This window comes from Amblyomma mixtum, chromosome 6 (genome assembly GCF_055824585.1).
Source record: "Amblyomma mixtum isolate Tamu chromosome 6, ASM5582458v1, whole genome shotgun sequence".
NCBI lineage: Eukaryota > Metazoa > Arthropoda > Arachnida > Ixodida > Ixodidae > Amblyomma > Amblyomma mixtum.
In genome coordinates this window covers 74,292,232-74,309,054 of record NC_143017.1, presented here as the reverse complement: position 1 = coordinate 74,309,054, position 16,823 = coordinate 74,292,232, and the positions used below count along the sequence as shown (strand labels likewise).

Below are 16,823 nucleotides of genomic sequence, written 5' to 3'. Positions count from 1 at the left end.
GGGTCTATATTATTAACCCTAAAGTTTTAGGATGAGAAGATAGAAACAAGTGCTGAGAATCGTTACGTTTTCTTTAGTCGTCTGTTTCGCTGTTTTTCTTTGTTATGTTGTGATTTGAAGGGCTAGGTCGGTTTCCACGCTGTTTTCCTCCTATCCCTGAGTGGGTTACACCACTCTCTCTGGAGGTCTTGGATTACTAATATTGGTGTTTTCACTGACCCCCTTGAGCTTGGCTATGTGCCAGATAATTCCATTGTGCTCGGAGCCCTTCTCTCTTCGCATCTCTCTGTCTTTCGGTGTTCTTTGCAAAAAAAAAAAAATAATAACAAACATGATCTCATTGTCCCGCGAAGTCCTCGCTTCGGATTCTCTCAATACTTCTTCATTATTTAAACCTGATGGCTCCTCGAGGATAAATATTGGAGGCCCTCGTGAAAGGGATAGCTCGCGCGGATGTTCTCGTCGTCGACTCTGGATAGAGGAAGAGGAGAGAGAGAAGGGGGAGGGGGGGGGAAGGGTCGCACGTCGAGTCCAAGCGCGTCGCCAGTCAGAAACACCTGTACATTATGCGCAGATCGTTTATTATGCAAATGATGTCTCCAGTTTTAAGCTGGAGGGAGGGCGCGCGTGTTGGTGCGCGAGTTCGCCTCTACCGCGTCGACAGCGGCCTCGGTTTTTAACGTCACTCCGCCGCGGGTGACGCCTGCCCGCGACCCTCTTTCCCTTAACCCAAATGGGACTTTCTTGTCCCGGAGTGGAAGTAGCGCCGTTTCCGCGGCCGTGACGTATACGCGGCATTTCCAAAGGTGTCCTTGTTTGTGAACGAGCAGGCGATGTAGCAGTTAGCTACAAAGCGGCAGGGACTCATGCCCGCGGCATTTTGTAGTTTAGCGCTGAACCATATCGTCTTTTGCGCAGACTACTATTGATGACGGCGTTGATTATGGTTAGATTATTCCGCTTTTACTCACGAGACGGCAGCTTGGCCAAAGAGCGGCGTGGTTAATCTGTTTGGTCTTCATAAAGCAACGATACGGACATCTGTAGAAGTGCTACCACAGGGACTGCCGAGTGCATTAGACGGTGGTAAATAAGCCATGCACACCCGGCCGCTCCAGCGCGCGAGCGCCGCCTCCGTCCGCGATGCCGCGCAGCTTTTGACGTCGCGTCGGTTTCCTACTGCTAAATCTGTTCCCCCGGTCCGCGTACGATTTATACCTTTAAGACCAATGTCTGACTTCGTCACTGGACCGAGTCGCCGAGGATGCACTGATTAGTGCATGGTATACATTGTAAGTGGTGCGAATGCCTCCAGCACTGCCGCGCTGCGGTGCGTAGCGCGCACAGCGTCTCTGTGCGCTTGCTGACGCTCGCGTATATCTGCGAGTCGCACGAACGGCGTACGCGCGTGGTTGAGGATGCGAGCTCCCGATTGGTCCTCGCAGCCCGGGTCCCCCCCCCCCCCCCCCCCCCCCCCCCCCCCCCCCTTCCACGATCGCTTCTCATTCGGAACGGGGTGAATTTCCAATCGCGAAGCCGCGATGTCGTGCGCGTGTGCTTCGTCGTCCCGCTTGTGCGCCGCGCGTTGTATTATGTATGCGCGCGGTTGCTCGGCTCCCGCTGACATCCGCAGGTGACTGGCGTCGGTTAAAGGACGCGCGCAGTGCGGTCGTGGTATACGGATATAGGCACAGACAGCGGCTGCCCCCTGCATGGTTCCGCGCGTTTATGCGAGCGCCGTTTTTGAAATGGTAATCGCGATCGGCCGGTATACCGCTGGCTGCGCGAACGTGCAAGTTGCTCACCTCTGTTGTAAGGAACGCAGGGCGCGCATCTCGGTGGGAGCGATGTGCAGGTAAAGAACAGGACGATCCATCGACTCGTGTAAACTTGGCGTTAACTAGGCTTCCCGGACCGCAAATGAATTCTTAGTTGTACCCGGGAAGCGCCGTGTTATTGCGTCGAGGTTCTCGGGCTCGACCTTCTTGGTGCTTGTGCGCGTGCGCGGGAGGGAGAGAGAAGACAAAATATCGCGTTGTTTTCTTTCAATTTCATTCCTCTCTCCTGCATAACTTACACAACACTGGAGATCGTGTTGTGTTACTATATTCCGTTTTCTTTTCCCGGTTTCGTGTTTCAATTCGTTCGGCTGTTGCTCGATTTTTGTTTCGTTCAGTCCCTCGCACCGGTGGTGGTGTTCGCGCTCTTGCTTTCTTTTTATTTTTTCGGGTGCTTTTTGTACAGCGCTCGTAGAGCCGTCTTATACGAGTGAATCCTAATGAGGCTGCGCGCTGGGAGACAGAGAGAGAGAGAGAAATGGGAAAGGAATGCGGGTTTGAGCGTCGACGAAGAGGACGTCTCGACACCGTAGCGCGGGCGTAATGAAAGAAAACAGAGGAGTGTTCCGGCTGTGTTATTCTGCAGATAGTTGTGAAGAAAAAAAAAAAGGTTGAAAAACACGGACCACGGGGCGCTCGGCATACTGTTCCAGACCAGTGCGGGCGCGCGTCTACAGCCAAGCGTTATAAGTACTGCAAAGAAAGCTCGACAAAAAAGAAAAAAGAAGGGGGGGGGGGGGGGGGGGGGGACACTGTGCGCAGAGAGATACGTCAAAACTCTTGTCAGAAAAAAGAAAGAGAATGTGAGAATTAGTTCTTTTCTTTTTATGGCGCAAGTGTACGCCCGGCTAAAACGAAAACGCCGACGTCGTGTTTTTTTTTTTTTGTTCCCCCATTTTGCTCGGCTGCGTTTTGAACAAGCTGCGCTCTTCTCCGAGAATGCACAGACGACGACGAGGAAGGTTGAGTGGATACGAATGGCAGGAAGAGAGCACTCTGAAAGCACGTTGTGGCGATGGGAATGAAATAATGAAAGAAGCGCGGCGCAGAGAATGCAATTGCGAAGCAATGTGTGCGTGCGTGCGTGTGGCGTTCAGCGCGGTGCTCTTCTTCTCGTCCCCGGTGGAAACCAAGGTTTGCGTGCCTCCGCCGAGCATTGTCTGGCACGTGTGAATATGAATGAGCGCGGAGAAGAAGCTGCAAGCGCGGCGGGGCGCGGAATCACAAAGGGAAACCCTTCAGAGGCCGCCGCGGGCTTCTCTTGGGCGCCCGGAAGCAGTAATAAGTAAAAGTGTACCCCGTGAGGTTGGGTGTTGAGAGGGCATGTCTATGGTAAAGGGAGAGAAGGGGCATGTGACCGGAGCCATATAGCGAGTGCTCTTTGCCTGCTCGTCTTTTCCTCGCCACCACCCTTCTCCCCGAAAAAAAAAAAAAATGTATATATAGCTCTCCAATCGACACTCGTGCGCTCGCGCGCTTTGTTGATTCTTCATTGGGCCTATATGTTCGTCTCCCTCGATTTTAGGCATTCACATTCTTTGCCGCTCGTTGCGCGTATACGTTTCGTGCGTCCGTGAGTGGTTTCCCGTGAGATTGAGCGCGTGTGGCGGGGAGCTACTTGCCCCCACTTGATTTGCCGCGGGTGTCGTTTTTTTTTTTTTAGGTGCGTTCTAAATGTTAATGCGTACACTTTGGGATACCCGATATTTGTTCTTGTTGTCCTTTTTCCTTTGTTTTCGTGCTTTCTTTTCGTTCTTTCGTTCGTGGTCTGCTTCTCGGGCTTGAACGCCCCCCCAAAAAAAAGCGTGGACATTTTTCAAACCACCTTTGCGTAATGTTCTAGCGCTGCTTCAAAGCGGTGGTCTCTTTTTCTTTTCTGCTAAGTCCGCAGTTAAAACTATTCAGTTTTATTTTTTCCTCTTTTGTATGGTCTGTCCTTTTCCTAATGTCTGACGAGTTGAGGTGCCGTTCGCAGCGGTAATTTCTGCGTCTGTGCCGTCCACGTTTCGGTCGCGCCTCGCTCACCTTGAATTGGAACTATAAGCTTTCTCTCTCTCTCTCGCTCTCTTTCTCTCTCTCTGGGCTTCCCTTTCTTTGCTTGTCCAGCAGCCTCATGTATTTAGCCAGGTGGATTCGGCTCTATCGTTGGCTGCGCACCGTTGCGCGTCCTGTATAGCTCTGAACGGATCACCCGCTCACTTCGCGCGGCTCCGCACTTATTAACGCTTGCCCGTAACAGCGCCGTAATAATCGCTGGAGTCGCTCGAGTGTGTGCGTGTGTTGTGCGCGAACGCCGCGCCCTACCACGGCGCCTCTTTCTTCGTCTTTAAGACCGCGGAAGAAGATTTCTTCGCGTGGCTGCTCCGATCCCAGTGGAGGAGGTGGGAGGGGGGCATCGTGTACTTCAGAGCAAGCGGGGTGTAGTAGTTGGTGGTGCAACCCCTGTGCGTATAGATTCTCTCGGAGTAGGGAAGGGGTGAAGCGAAGCGCTCTGGGCGTCTTTCACGCCCCTAAGCCGCCCGATCCGGGGCCCGGCTCGGGGCCGCTGCTGCCCTGGACGACGGGTCGGCTTAGCTGTCTGTGCGCCCCCCCCCTCCGCTTTCTGGTCGACTCGCGCACGTAATTCGCGACCAGCGGTCCGTTCTAAGTGGGCTGCTCTGCTTCCATCTCCACTGCGGGCAGCGTACGCAGCCTCCTCAGCTCCCCATCTCCAGCGCCCTCGGGTGGTTCGCGCCCCGGGCGCGTAATAGCGGCGACCTTGGTCTCGTCGCGCTCGATGGCTGAGAGGCGCATCGGCGATGCCCCCTGCGCCGCGGCGGCGAGCAGCGCGCGCCGTATCGCGCTTGATGGAGTCCTCTCCGGCGCGCGTGAGGGAACGCGATCTGCCATGTAGAGCGCGCGGCCTCTTGCTTGCTCCGGTTGGGCTCCCCCCCCCCCCCCCCCCCACCCTCCACCACTCCCCTTCTCGTCTTTCGCCGCCGTGGCGGTTATTACGTCTCGAAGGATTGCTTCTGCTTCTCCGAGCGGTGCTGTTTCCGCGGCTCGCTGTTTATCCTTCTCCGAGCTGCTTCCGATATCGCGCGCGCTCGGGCTCGCTCGCCGCCGACATTCCCTTCCACACAACCGCACGCCGTCGCCCACGATCCCTAACCGCCCCCCATAGCGCTGGCTCGCGCGCCTCCGTCTCCTCCGGTTCAATACTCGGCTTCTTCTTCTTCGTCTTTATTCCCCCCCCCCCCCCCCTCTCTCTTTGGGCACCCCCTCCCATGGGTTCAGTTGTTTTCCTCCCATCCGGGTTCTCGATGTAGCGCCGCGCGGTCCGTGTTTTGTCCTGTCGACGTGGCCCGTAATTACGTTATTGCGGGCGCGCCCTCGCTGCGCCGGAGCAGTATAGCGGCACGAACGAGAGGCCCCGAAACTTTCTCCCTTCCTCTGTGTGCGTGCGTCTGTACTTGGTTATTTGTGCGTGCGTTCCATTTTGCCCAGCTTGATTTAACAAATCTTGATCGCGTCGTCCTTTCTCCTTGCCGAGTAGGCGCCCAGTTTCAGATGTAATGGGAGAGAGTTCAGCTTTGCGCGGTCGAAATTGTTGGGGAGAGGAAAGCGCTCTTGTTGGGGAGATGAAAACACTCCACGGTTCGCGGATGCGTATATCCTCATTGTAAATATCAGTATGAATGCCAGCTGTGAAGTCAATAATTTCTCGGGGCTTCTGGAAAATGTTGGAAATGAAACACCGTATGTGTTGCTGCGTTGCGGTTTTCATTTTCGCGGTTTCGGTTTTTTGTGGTTGGTATACTTGCGATGTCGATGACGCACACGAGCGCACACGCACAGAGAGAGGGGGAGAGTTAGAGAGAGAGGGGGGCTAATTATGCTGGCGATAAAGTGATGTGCATGTGCATCTGTGAGCAACGTGCGCATTTCTTTTTTTTTTTTTTTAGTTACCGGACTGGACCGGTATTCCTCCCGGCCCCCCACTGTAGGTGCTTTTATGTCATAAGTGATCGGTTTTGCGGCCGTAATGTTGGTAATGTTGTCAACCAAGCATTACTTTTGCGTTTGGTCGTCTGCTAATCGCTATGTCACCGAGTAAAAAAAATACATGTAGACGCCTAAACCACGATGTGGAGGATCATATCGAACTAGCACTGACGACTATACTTTGAATCTCGTATAATGCACCTATAATAGCGTTTTGCAGCGTTAGTCAACTTCTTGCTTTTTCTTCCTCTATTCTCTCCGAAGCGTAGTGCGCGTGGCAAAACAGTGAAACAAAAACAAAGTCCGCGCTTTTTCTAGCGTATCCCGAACCCTGCTGCAGCCCACTTCCGCTGGATTGTATGGAGCAATCTTTAAGCGCCCGCTCCATTATTTACATGCTCCCTTCCAAACCCTCCTATGTAAGCAGGCCGCCGGCCGCGGCGCGCATAGCGACAGCGATGCTTCCTCTCTCTCCTTTCGTCTCGCAACAACATCCCTTAGTTCCGGGGGATGTGGGTGTGGACGCATGCGGGAATACCGAGTTTGCTCCGCAAATCTCCGGGCCGCCCGAATCAGGCCGCGTCGGACGGAGTTCGTGCGAATCGTCCGGTTGTTGCAGCGTTTGCTTTGCGCGGTCTTTCTTCACCTGCCGCCATGACTGTTGCCGCAACTCATGGGACCGGCATGCTGCGTTCGCGTGCGTGTGTTTGAGCGCGCGCGCGTGACCGTCCATGCCGTTTCGGAATAACATTCGGCGGGATGCGAACGCATTCGTTTCTGCCGCGAAAGCGCGCTGCGTTGCGGTGTGTGTGTTGTGCGAGCGTGCATTGCGCCGGCCATATCGCCGTGGAGCGCGCAGTGCAAGTCCCCCCCCCCACATACCCCGAATGGGCCATTCGTTTGGCCGCTTTGTGAGAGGCGCACGTCGGCGCACGTTAATTGAGCCGCGGATTGAGCTCCGTTACGTGCGCGGGCGGTTCCAGGCTTGCCTTTCTTTCTTTCTTCCGTCGCTCCTCCCCCTCATTGTCTTTCTTTCTCTCTTCTTCTGGGGCAGAGTGTATGTGCGGAGTTATAATACATACACCGGCGATATAGCCCGACCGGTTTGTTTTGCCCCGCCGACCGGGCCTGGCTGACACGTTCCGGCGATGAATGGCGCAGCGAGAGACGCGCGTTATGAAGCGGCCGTTTTATGAAGCTCGTGGCCGGTAGACGGCGCTGCTGAGGAGGAGGAGGAGGGGCGACGCGATTCCGCATTGTGCGGGTGATGCGGAAAGGGCAGCGGAACGCATGTGTGCAGGAGCGCGCCGGGCCATTTGCTGGCGGCTCGAATTAAGGTAGCTGCGGCCATTAATTACCGGCCCCGTTTAACGCGATAGAGCGCGGCGACGACTGCTGCCGGCTGCGTTCTATCTCTCGCGGTGTGCGCGGAAAGTGGGTTTGTATGCGTGTGCGCGGGCTGGGGTAGAGAAGGACACTTGCGGGTGGCTCGTTCAAATGCTGGCGCATCGCGGTGTCCTTTCGTTGTTTCTGTCGTTTTTGTTTTTAATGTGGGCGTCGTTTAACGGCACGGCGGTATCGGTGCATTTAGCGTCCGCGGCGCCGCTGTGGTCCTGAGTCGATCTGTGCCTGAGTGCTATGCTTCTGTGAGGGAAGTGGACTGCTGTACTGTAGTTCAGTTGAGCCCGGGTACCTTTTTTCATTGCGGGCGTGGAGTGCGGTACTGTGGTTCTTTTAGGTCTGAGTACTGCGTTTCGATTGCGGAGGTGTACTACGGTACTGTGGTTCTGTTGGGCCTTAGTACTGCGCTTCTGTGTGGGGGAGGTGGACTGCAGTACTGTGGTTCCATTGACCTGAGTACCGCGTGCTCGTGTGGACTGCGGTCGATCACCATCTTCATCCTTACTATGTCCGCTCCAGGACAGGGACTTCTTCCACATCCCTCCAACGAACCCTGTTCTGTTCTAGATGCGGCCATCTTAATCCCCGCCAACTTTCTAAACTCGTTTTTAGATTTCTGTCGCCGGACCCGTGCCCATTTTTTTTTTTTTGATTTAAACTGGGATATCATTAACACGAGTTTGCTCCGTAACCCACTCGGATCACTTTCTGTCTCTTAGCGTTAATCCTGTTTTTTTTGTTCTTTTTTTCCATTCCATACCTCGCCGCGTGGCCCTCAGTTTGGTACTATGTGTGGTTGTATTTGGCCTCGGTACGATGCTCTATTGGTGAGGGGTTAACTGCGATACTGTGGTTCCGTTTGACCTGGACACTATGCTTCTACCTACTCACTACGTGGCCCGCCGCCAGTTCGTACCGCAGCAGTACTGCTTAGAGCCGTTCTTAGAGCCGGCTTTTTAAGCAGCGCGTTTCCATTCAGAGGAACCGTTCCGGTGAGAGTCACCCAATAACCACCGACTGCTTCGGCCGTTCTATCGTTCGGATGCCCCGTGTTTCTGCTGCAGAAACGCGTCACCCATTTTTTGCGCGCTTTCTCGTTGACACAAGTTTTGCTAAGCAGGTGTGAGCGTGTCGTCGGAAGACATGTTTGTTTCCCGCCTTCTGGAGCTAGCCTACGCGGCTTGAAATTCTCACCCTACAAGTATAAGGAGCACCCGCCACTGCAAATTCGGCGGGATGCCAAGGGCCGAGGCAGGGAGGCGCGGGAGTCCCGTTTGACGCGAGCCGAATTTTGACAGCTCGAAGGACTCACGCTGTGCCGCCAAGTCGTGCCGGTGAAGGATGGAGAGGGAGCGTTGCGCGTATTTGTCACTTCGCGCGACGGCGAGCTCGGACGACGTGCGCGCTGCTTTGCGAATGACGCGTGCTAGCGTGGCTCTGCCCGCGTGCCCCCCCTCCTTTCTCTCTCTGTCTCTGTGGCATTTGAAGCACTGAACCTGTATGTTTTACGCGCTGACTCGCTCCCGTGGCTTGTCGGGTTCCCACCGGTTCATCTTCGTCGGCTAACAAGCAGCTGCGCTTGGAAAAAGCCCCCTTTCGGCACGGTTGGCCGGCGTAGATTTTAATGCCGTTTTCAACGCGGCAGCGCAAGCGACGCGTCGTGTGGATTCAGTCGGCGAGAGGGGGCGGATGCGTGATGTTTTCGCTGCGCGCTTCGTTGCTGCAGGATTGAGCGGGTTACTTCCGTTTTCAGAGTCGTTGGCGCTATGCGAACTTCGGTTTCATCATCTTCACTACTGTCGTGAGGGCATGCAGCTATGTCGTGAAGGAAACGTACCGCAGTTGCGTACCATGGATTTGCTACCATATTGGTTACCGCTGACCAAAACAACCACCGGCGCCGGAAGTAATTCTGGATTTTGTCACCTACAATGTGTTTTTCAGACTAGAAAAGACATTTTGGCGCGAACATTGCTAACTCGGGCTGGATTTCGGGGCAACGCCCATGCACCTGGAGTCACGTAACGTAAGCATCAGTTTGCATCATGATCAAAATTACCATGCGAGTGCGAGGACACATAAGCATATCTCCCAACAGGTCATTTTTCTGAGTCCATGGTCACACCATTTTCTCCTCGCCTCGACAGCAGTATAGAGTATAGAGCCGCTCAGAGCGCCCCCTACAAAAAGCAGAGCCACATTGCGGTGGCCGTGTAACGTCGCGCCTTCCGCCCTCGCTACCATCGCAGCCAGAAGCTACGCAGCCGCAACCGCCCCGCTGGGAACACGTGTCCCGCGTCCCGGGCTGCGAACCACTCCGTGTCCATCTCCGCGGCGCTGAGTCGATTTCTCCTCGATGCCAACTCGTCGGAAAGTGCCCAGGATCGATGACCCGTCGTCCAGGCGCTGGCGGTGCCACCGCAGCGGGCTCTGTCCCACCATCGCTCTCTGCGCGAACGCAGCCATCGCGTCGTTACCCTGGCGAACATGCGCCGATGCTGCTAAGAACGTTTGGCTGCTTTGGGATCGCTTTACGAGCTGAAGCCATGCACTTTATATCGTTTGCTGCGCTCTTGCCGGTCTCGCGCTGATATATATATATATATATATATATATATATATATATATATATATATATATATATATATATATATATATAAATGGCACTTGCTTTGACCCCCGTGACAGCCACATAGAGGTGTCCAGATTGCGGTGTCATTGAGAATTTTGTGTTCATTCGATATCAAGGGCATGGCGACCCTCGGGAGCATACCGCTGACATATATAAAGCCTGTGAGGCACATACGTGACGAGCGCGTTGATTGTCATTGGGGATGTGCGGCCGCTCCTGCACATTTTCCGTCATAGCGGAAGGAGTTAATGTTTTATACACTGTTGAAGGTATTGAGCTGTTTCGTCGGGGTATTATCTGTCCAAGTGGAGCTCTAGAAAGAAGAAAGAAAAAATGTTTGCTTCTTCGCTCAGTTTTAGGCCGGAAATCGGGCCGGAAGTAGAGAAAATTCTGGGTGTTTTCGAGCACGTACAGCTTCTTGTAAGAGGCTTCCACTCGTTCATTTAGGAATACCCGGCAGACATTGTGGCATGATTTGCGCATCGCATTCTTGATGGAAAAGGCGAAAACTACACGTCGGGATTAAGCCCACGCGCAAAAGAGATTTCTTGCCTGTCGCGTATTTGTGATAAAACCGGACGCTCAACGTGAACCATGGCGGAAGGTCATACGTTTCTTGTGCATAACAGCATCTGTAAGCGGTGGTTAATGTGATCTGATCTGCGCACTTAGCAGGACGCTCGGCGATGCCATTCGAAGTTTTTCGGTTTTATTTCGTATTCTTTTCCGACAAAGGTTCTAGAGCCTATCACGCATGTTCGAGCTGTTCCCACTCGCCTTCCGGTAGTATCCTTGTTAAGAACTTAATGCCTGCGGTTTAGTGTTTCGCATGGTGTCATTTTCTCTTGGCACAATGCTTCGATGCAAAGCTGCGGCTGTCGAGATGACCTTCACCATGCAGCTAAATTTCCTGTATTGTAGTTGGATTGTTCGGACGGCGACGTTTGTTTTGCTTCCATTTGGGCTAGGGCAGAGTTGGAGAGCGTCCGACTCGGTGGGCTTCCCTATCGTAGAGTGGGAAATCGCCCAGCTACATCGGAATAGTTCTAAACAGTGTAGTCTGTTCTTCGCGGTAGCATTCAGATTCTGATGAGGCGCCTTGTTACACCTTTTGTCACTTGTAAAGAATGATGAAGGCGATTTGTACTTTGCGGCAATATTTACCCCCTCCCCTCCCCCCCCCCTTCCCCCCTCATTGGTTTGCTGCATCATTACGCTTCCTTTTCGACGTGCTCGTATTTTTCTTCGTTAAAGCCGGAACGTAGAAAGGGATGCAACAGTCGCACTTGTCTTTTTTTGTAGCTGTAGTGTTCCCTTCTGGCCCACCTTGCTTACTGTCCACGTCCTCGGTATCAATTTGCACGTTTCCCCCAGCCTTCTTCCTAGTTCACTTATTATTGAACGCCGAAGTTTCCCCCGCTGTATGTTTTCGGATAAGTTACCCCCCATCAGCGCTTGCAAATGTCCGGTCTCGCACGGACGGTAGCCCCATCTGGTAGCCGGTAGAGCCGCGGGGGAGATTAACTGCCGACAGATGGCAGCACGCGTACCGTGTCGCGCGCGCGTTGGGCCCACCGTCGAAGCGAACAGCTCCGTTGCCGTCATTTCGCGCGGCATATTTCTCCACATCTTGACGTGATCGCTGTGGAGGGCGCCGGCAGAACGCCAGGAATTCTCAGCTTGCCTTCCGCAGGGTGCGCATGGAATTATTTATGGCTGTAGTCGCGCGACAGCAGCAACGTGCGGCGCTTTGATGCGGCACTTTGATTTGGCCGCGTGGTAAACGCAATGGCGGTCGCCGTTTCGGCGGGATTTATTTATGTACTCTGCTTCTCTCTCGGAGCTGCACTAGCTGTGTCGGAAGGTTTTTACAAAACATGCGTCACGAGCTCGTTTTTCGACACGGAAAGTCAAGGCAGACCAAATGTTTGGCCGCCCGTGAAACGTTCGTGCAGTGAAGCTGAATGCACCTGACAGTTCAGCAAATGAGGGTAGCAAGAGTGCAGGTGCATTTTGACTGGCGCGCCACGGGTAGGAAATACTAGAGGAAAAGTAATGAGTGTTATTCCTGAGCGCTTTTATTTGGATTGCAGTGAGGTTTGAAGACGTGTATACAGAGCTCATCTTCACAGGGACCACACGCCGTGCCTTGTGGCGAAGCGCAAAACTACGTTGCACTGCACGATTTTCTGTAGCTGCGGCTTCATGCGCGGCAGCTGTGAACGCTTTGCGCATTATTCTTCCGGGCCCTTGCTGATTCGGTTTGCTCACTTTCTGGTGGCTGGACTGTGCCACTTGAAACGCTCTTCGCTGATTCTCCAGTTTTGCGGATGGCGATAAAGGCTAACCGCGCTTATCAGGTCTCGTGTTTTTTCTCCCGTTGGCGAAACTGTAGTAGCGATTCCATGTCCTGTCTGCGTCTCGAGTACAGTTGCGCTGAGTCATTGGCTCTTCTCGAACACGAGGAACCTCACAACGCAACAGAATTAAGCGGCATGACTATCGAGATTACTGTTGGTCGTTAACGCTCCATGCATTAATAAATAAATAAAAAGATCTAACGAGTGTAAGATCATTACGTTAGGACGCGCTTGGTTGTTACCCGACGGTTGCCACGGCCTTGTGCAGAGATTCACTTCATTCCCTTACCGCAGTGGTTGCGTACGGTTGCCAGTCGCCCACATTGAGTACGTAGGCGACTGGCATTTTCAGATGCCAGCCAGCTGCCATGCTTGTGGATAGTCACTCCAACGCATGGAGTCGGAGCTAGAACTGGAACTGCGATATCTAGCGCCCACTGTAAAAATACACTGCGCCACCGCTGTTAACTTGCCCCATCCTGCGCACGCGCGCCATGCCTTCGGGGCTCTTTTACAGCGCGCTCGAGCCTCTTTCCGAACATCGGCGGTGCTTTACGACTCTCGGCGGGTCGCCGGGGCGTTGTGGAGCGGCGGAGGGGGTTGCCGCACCAGCCCAGCAGGTGGCTGGAGTGGGAAAGGGGTATGTGGGAAGAGCTGTGCCGAAGGGAGGGCATGTTTTGACGCCGTGACGTCGTACTCAGCTGAGGAAACGGCGCTGCGTGTGTGTATGCGCGTGTGTGCGGAGAGGTGTATGTTTGAAGGGCTGACGGGGGGGGGGGGGGGGGGGGGGGGGGGTGCTGCGTTAGTAGGAGTCCCGGCGACGTCTTCTCCGTTGCTTGCTTCCGCGGGGAGAAGCGTGCTCTCTCGTTGCCTGCGCGTGTTTCCGAACGCTATAAATCAGGACCCCTCTCTCCCCATCCCCCGCCTCTTTTCTGCCGGGTATCCCGGGAGCTCTCGCCCTCTCCCCTAGCGTTGACGCGTTGCCTGTTCGCACCGATTGCTCTGCTTGGCGGCTTGGCGCCCTCCCTAGCAAAAAGGATGGGGGGGGGGGGGGGGGGGGGGACGCTTAGAGCTCACATTGAATAGGCAGTTTACGTTTAACGCGAGCGCATTACCGTTGCCGGAATAGCGTCGTCGGGATGTGTACGGGGCTGCTTCGGTGGCTTGGGGGTCGCGCTGCGCACTGTGGAAAGAGCGCTAACAAGCGCGCAGCTCAGAAGTCGTGAAATATGGCAAGTTGTGTTCCGTCAGAATGTGGCAGAACTGCTCGTGCGACGCGCGGCTTACGCAACTTTGGCGAAGTCCTCTTCCCCGATGTTTACGATCGGCAGAATGCATCCGTCTTCGTGCGGAAGGCGGTAGTTGAGTTTTATTTTTTGGTTACGCGCACGTTCGCTAGATGTCCTCACTGACGCTGCGGCCCTCTGTTTCGTACCTGCCGTGGTGACTCGGTGGTTTTGGTTTTGGTTTGGTTTGGTTTCGTGTTTATTTTCTTTCAAAATGAAAGGGGAAGCCAAAGCAAAAGGCGGTAGGCCTGACTAGGCCTTGGCTCCCTGATACAGGCGGCAGCACACACCTTTAGCGCCTATGCAGGACAAACAATGACACCAAATAATATAACAACAATATGAGACAAAGAAGCGTGAATTGAGTACATTAGGGCATTACATTAGAGCATTGAGAGCATTCTTGGTGTTCCGCTGCAGAGCCCGAAATTGCGGGATCAAATCCCACCCATATTTATATGGAGGCGAGGTGCGATACTAACGCTCTGGGTGCTGTGCGATGTCAGTGTGCGTTAACAAAATCCCCGGTGGTCAAAATAATTCAGGAGCCCTCCACTACAGTGTCCCCCATATCCCACTTGCGGCTTACTACTGCTACTGCTACTACTATTTAATAAACCCACTTCTAAAATAATTATTGTTGCTACTGGCACCACTATAATCATTATCCTCACCACCATCATCATCATCATCCATCCCTTTTTGGTGTCAGTATGGTGCTGGCTAATACGGCACAGGGTACCCCACTGAAAAAAGTCCTCTCACTGCATTCGCCGGTGTCGTGGAGTCTTGGAAGCGGCAGATCGACGCCTTTTTGGGACGCGCGACGGGCCTCCATTTCTTTCGGTGTCGAAACCGCCACCTGGCCAGTCTAATTAGTGGCGGGGCTCATTCTTTGCGCGCGCGCTTGGAAATCCTTCGGTTCTGGGTTCCATTCACCTGCGCCTCTCTCGACTGGAGCGCCGAGATTGCTTTAGATAATGCGGGCGCGGTAAGCCGCTTTTGGCAGCGCGGTCCCTAGCTTACTACCCCCCCCCCCCCCCCCTCTTTTGCGATTGTGACTCACCGACTGTAGCGCCTTTCTTGAGTGGAGCCTAAAACAGTGTTGGAGAAGGCCACAAGGGAAATCGCTGCGGCGTTTGTATCCGCTTTTGTGTTGTGTAACTATACTGGCTGTAGCCCTCACGCTTAGGGTGCAGTCAACTTCCCAGGTAGGGTGAATATGTGGGTCGCTCTCGGCTTGACTGGTCTCGCAATGCAGTGCGTTTCTTAAGCTGTCTTATAGCTTAAACGAAAGCGAAAGAAAATTGAGGGATTTCTTCCTCCACACAGCATCGCACTCAGAGACGAAGTTCAAGAGAGGGAGAGAGATAGAGAGAGCGAAGAGGCCTTAATTTCGCCGCTCTCTCGCGAGTGCACTGGATAAAGCGCGCGAATTGGTCGTTCGTATATATCAGCAGTCGCGCTGTAGTTACGAAAACGACTCCGGGAGGTTGGCTTTAACGTATAGCCATCATTTAGCGGACTTGATTCGCCCAGAAAAGTTCTCCTTGCTGTTCGCCTTTGTTACCTGCACCGATTGTTCTGCCTCACTTTGGCGCCTCTGTTCTCGAGCTCTAATCCTTATTGGGAAACGTCGTTTCGAGTGGGAAGGCTTTCCCTTTGTGGCGGCGCAACTTTAATCGGTGGGTCCGTAAGCCCAAACCCGGTTCTTCTCATCGAATAAATTTGAACTGTGCTGGCTTTCCGTCAGGTTATTACATCCGGCCATTGCGCTGTGGTTTGCGTCAACGTTACTAGACTAGCTTCTCTAGTAACGTTGGTTTGCGTGCAGGGATATTGCATCACGGTGGCTCAGGCTGGCTGTTAAAGGGACAGTGAGGAGAGCTCTGTTAATATTTTTTTAAAGCAAAGTTCGATAGTTCAGCATTTCATGGCTTTGTTGCCACTTGGCCGGCAGCGAAAGATGCATTTATTTCTAAGAAATTTGGATTCGAATTTGAAAAAGTTTTTCCCGCCGCTCTGATTAGAACTTGGGATTTTCTTATGACGACACAGGACTAAGTGACGTGAAACATGACGTGCACATGACGTAACGCAGACTCCGTGATTTCTGGCGGCCAGCAGTGCGGCCTAGCAGCAGCCGGAAAGAAGGCTACCGCCCGCCGCACGTTGAAGGCATCTATCGGCTATTGCGGCCGTCGCTACCGTTGCTTCGTTTACGTTTGCACCGGCGTTTTGCCAGCGTTACGATGGATCCCGCTCTCGATGTCTTCAAAGAAGTTCCCGCAAATAGACACCTTTAGCATACCGTGTACCTTGTTACCGTTAGCGGAATACCGGGAGCCCGCCTACCGCCCGTGAGCAGGCGCTGATTGGTCCCGATGCTGCAGGCGCGCGCGAAGCTGCCGAGTACGTGGCGCCATCTGGCGACTTGAGAGATTTGCGCATGCATTGGCTGCGCCTCAGTGATTTGTGGTTTCTCGTGTCCTAGTGTTACTAGAACCATAGGTTCTACCAACACTGCTTTGTCCTATGACGTCATCACGCTTGTACCTGAGAGTTTGGCCTGTGGCGGCGATACCTGTATTTTGGTTCTTGCTCTTTTCTATGTTACAAGAGCTTTGTTGTCAGTATGAGTGGAGTTTTTGTAATCAGGAGCTTGTATTTTGTCGACACAAGCCAACTTCAATTTCTCCTCAGTGTCCCTTTAAGCAGGCCTGAAATAAATGTCTCAGTTTTCGACTGTTAACGTGCGTATATACCCTTTGGCTTAAGAGTACCACTGATTTTTCTCGTTTCAGGCGTTACCTGGCGCCAAACTACAGACCGGGCACACACGGCAGCTAGCGCTTGGGCGCCTCTCACCAAAAGGTCTGTTCCCTTCTCATTTTGTTAATTTTTTTTTTGCACGTTGCTACTAATAGGTCTGCTATGGCCAAGGGCCTAAAACCCGTGTTGCATAGGCATTTTCAACGGCAGTTCAGTTAACCCTCAGTTGAGTATTTCAACTGTGGTTGAACTCAACTGGATTCGCTTGCTGTTACACGAGCACTTCGTGTTCAGTTCAGTTAGCACACTAACCACGTGACGTCGCATCTAGAGCGAAGTGAAAATAAAGAAAAACAGCGTATTTATTTTTTTTTGCGTGTGTAGTAAATGATCGTCTTGTACATATTCTTTCCTACAGCGACAATTTTTGTGTATTTTTTTTTTCTTTTGGGCAAAAATTTGCGTGACGATGTCGGTTCGTAGCCAAGACTATCGGATGTGGGTCGGTTCGCTGGTCGTCGTCGTTTTTTTGTGTTTTCTCACTTCGACT

General features: G+C 53.3%; 1 protein-coding gene across 8 annotated transcripts in view; it reads left to right on the top strand.

Moving 5' to 3' along the window:
• LOC149339394 (poly(rC)-binding protein 3-like) overlaps positions 1-16,823 on the top strand; it is a 313,316-nt gene that overhangs the window by 71,624 nt on the left and 224,869 nt on the right. For 7 of the 8 annotated variants that reach the window (XM_089548166.1, XM_089548163.1, XM_089548161.1 and 4 more), the window contains one exon: positions 16,306-16,375. In XM_089548166.1, coding sequence (XP_089404292.1) covers positions 16,306-16,375 — 70 coding nt within the window. Of the gene's footprint in view, positions 1-16,305; positions 16,376-16,823 lie in introns of those variants that run through there. The other variant, XM_089548167.1, reaches the window with a different exon arrangement.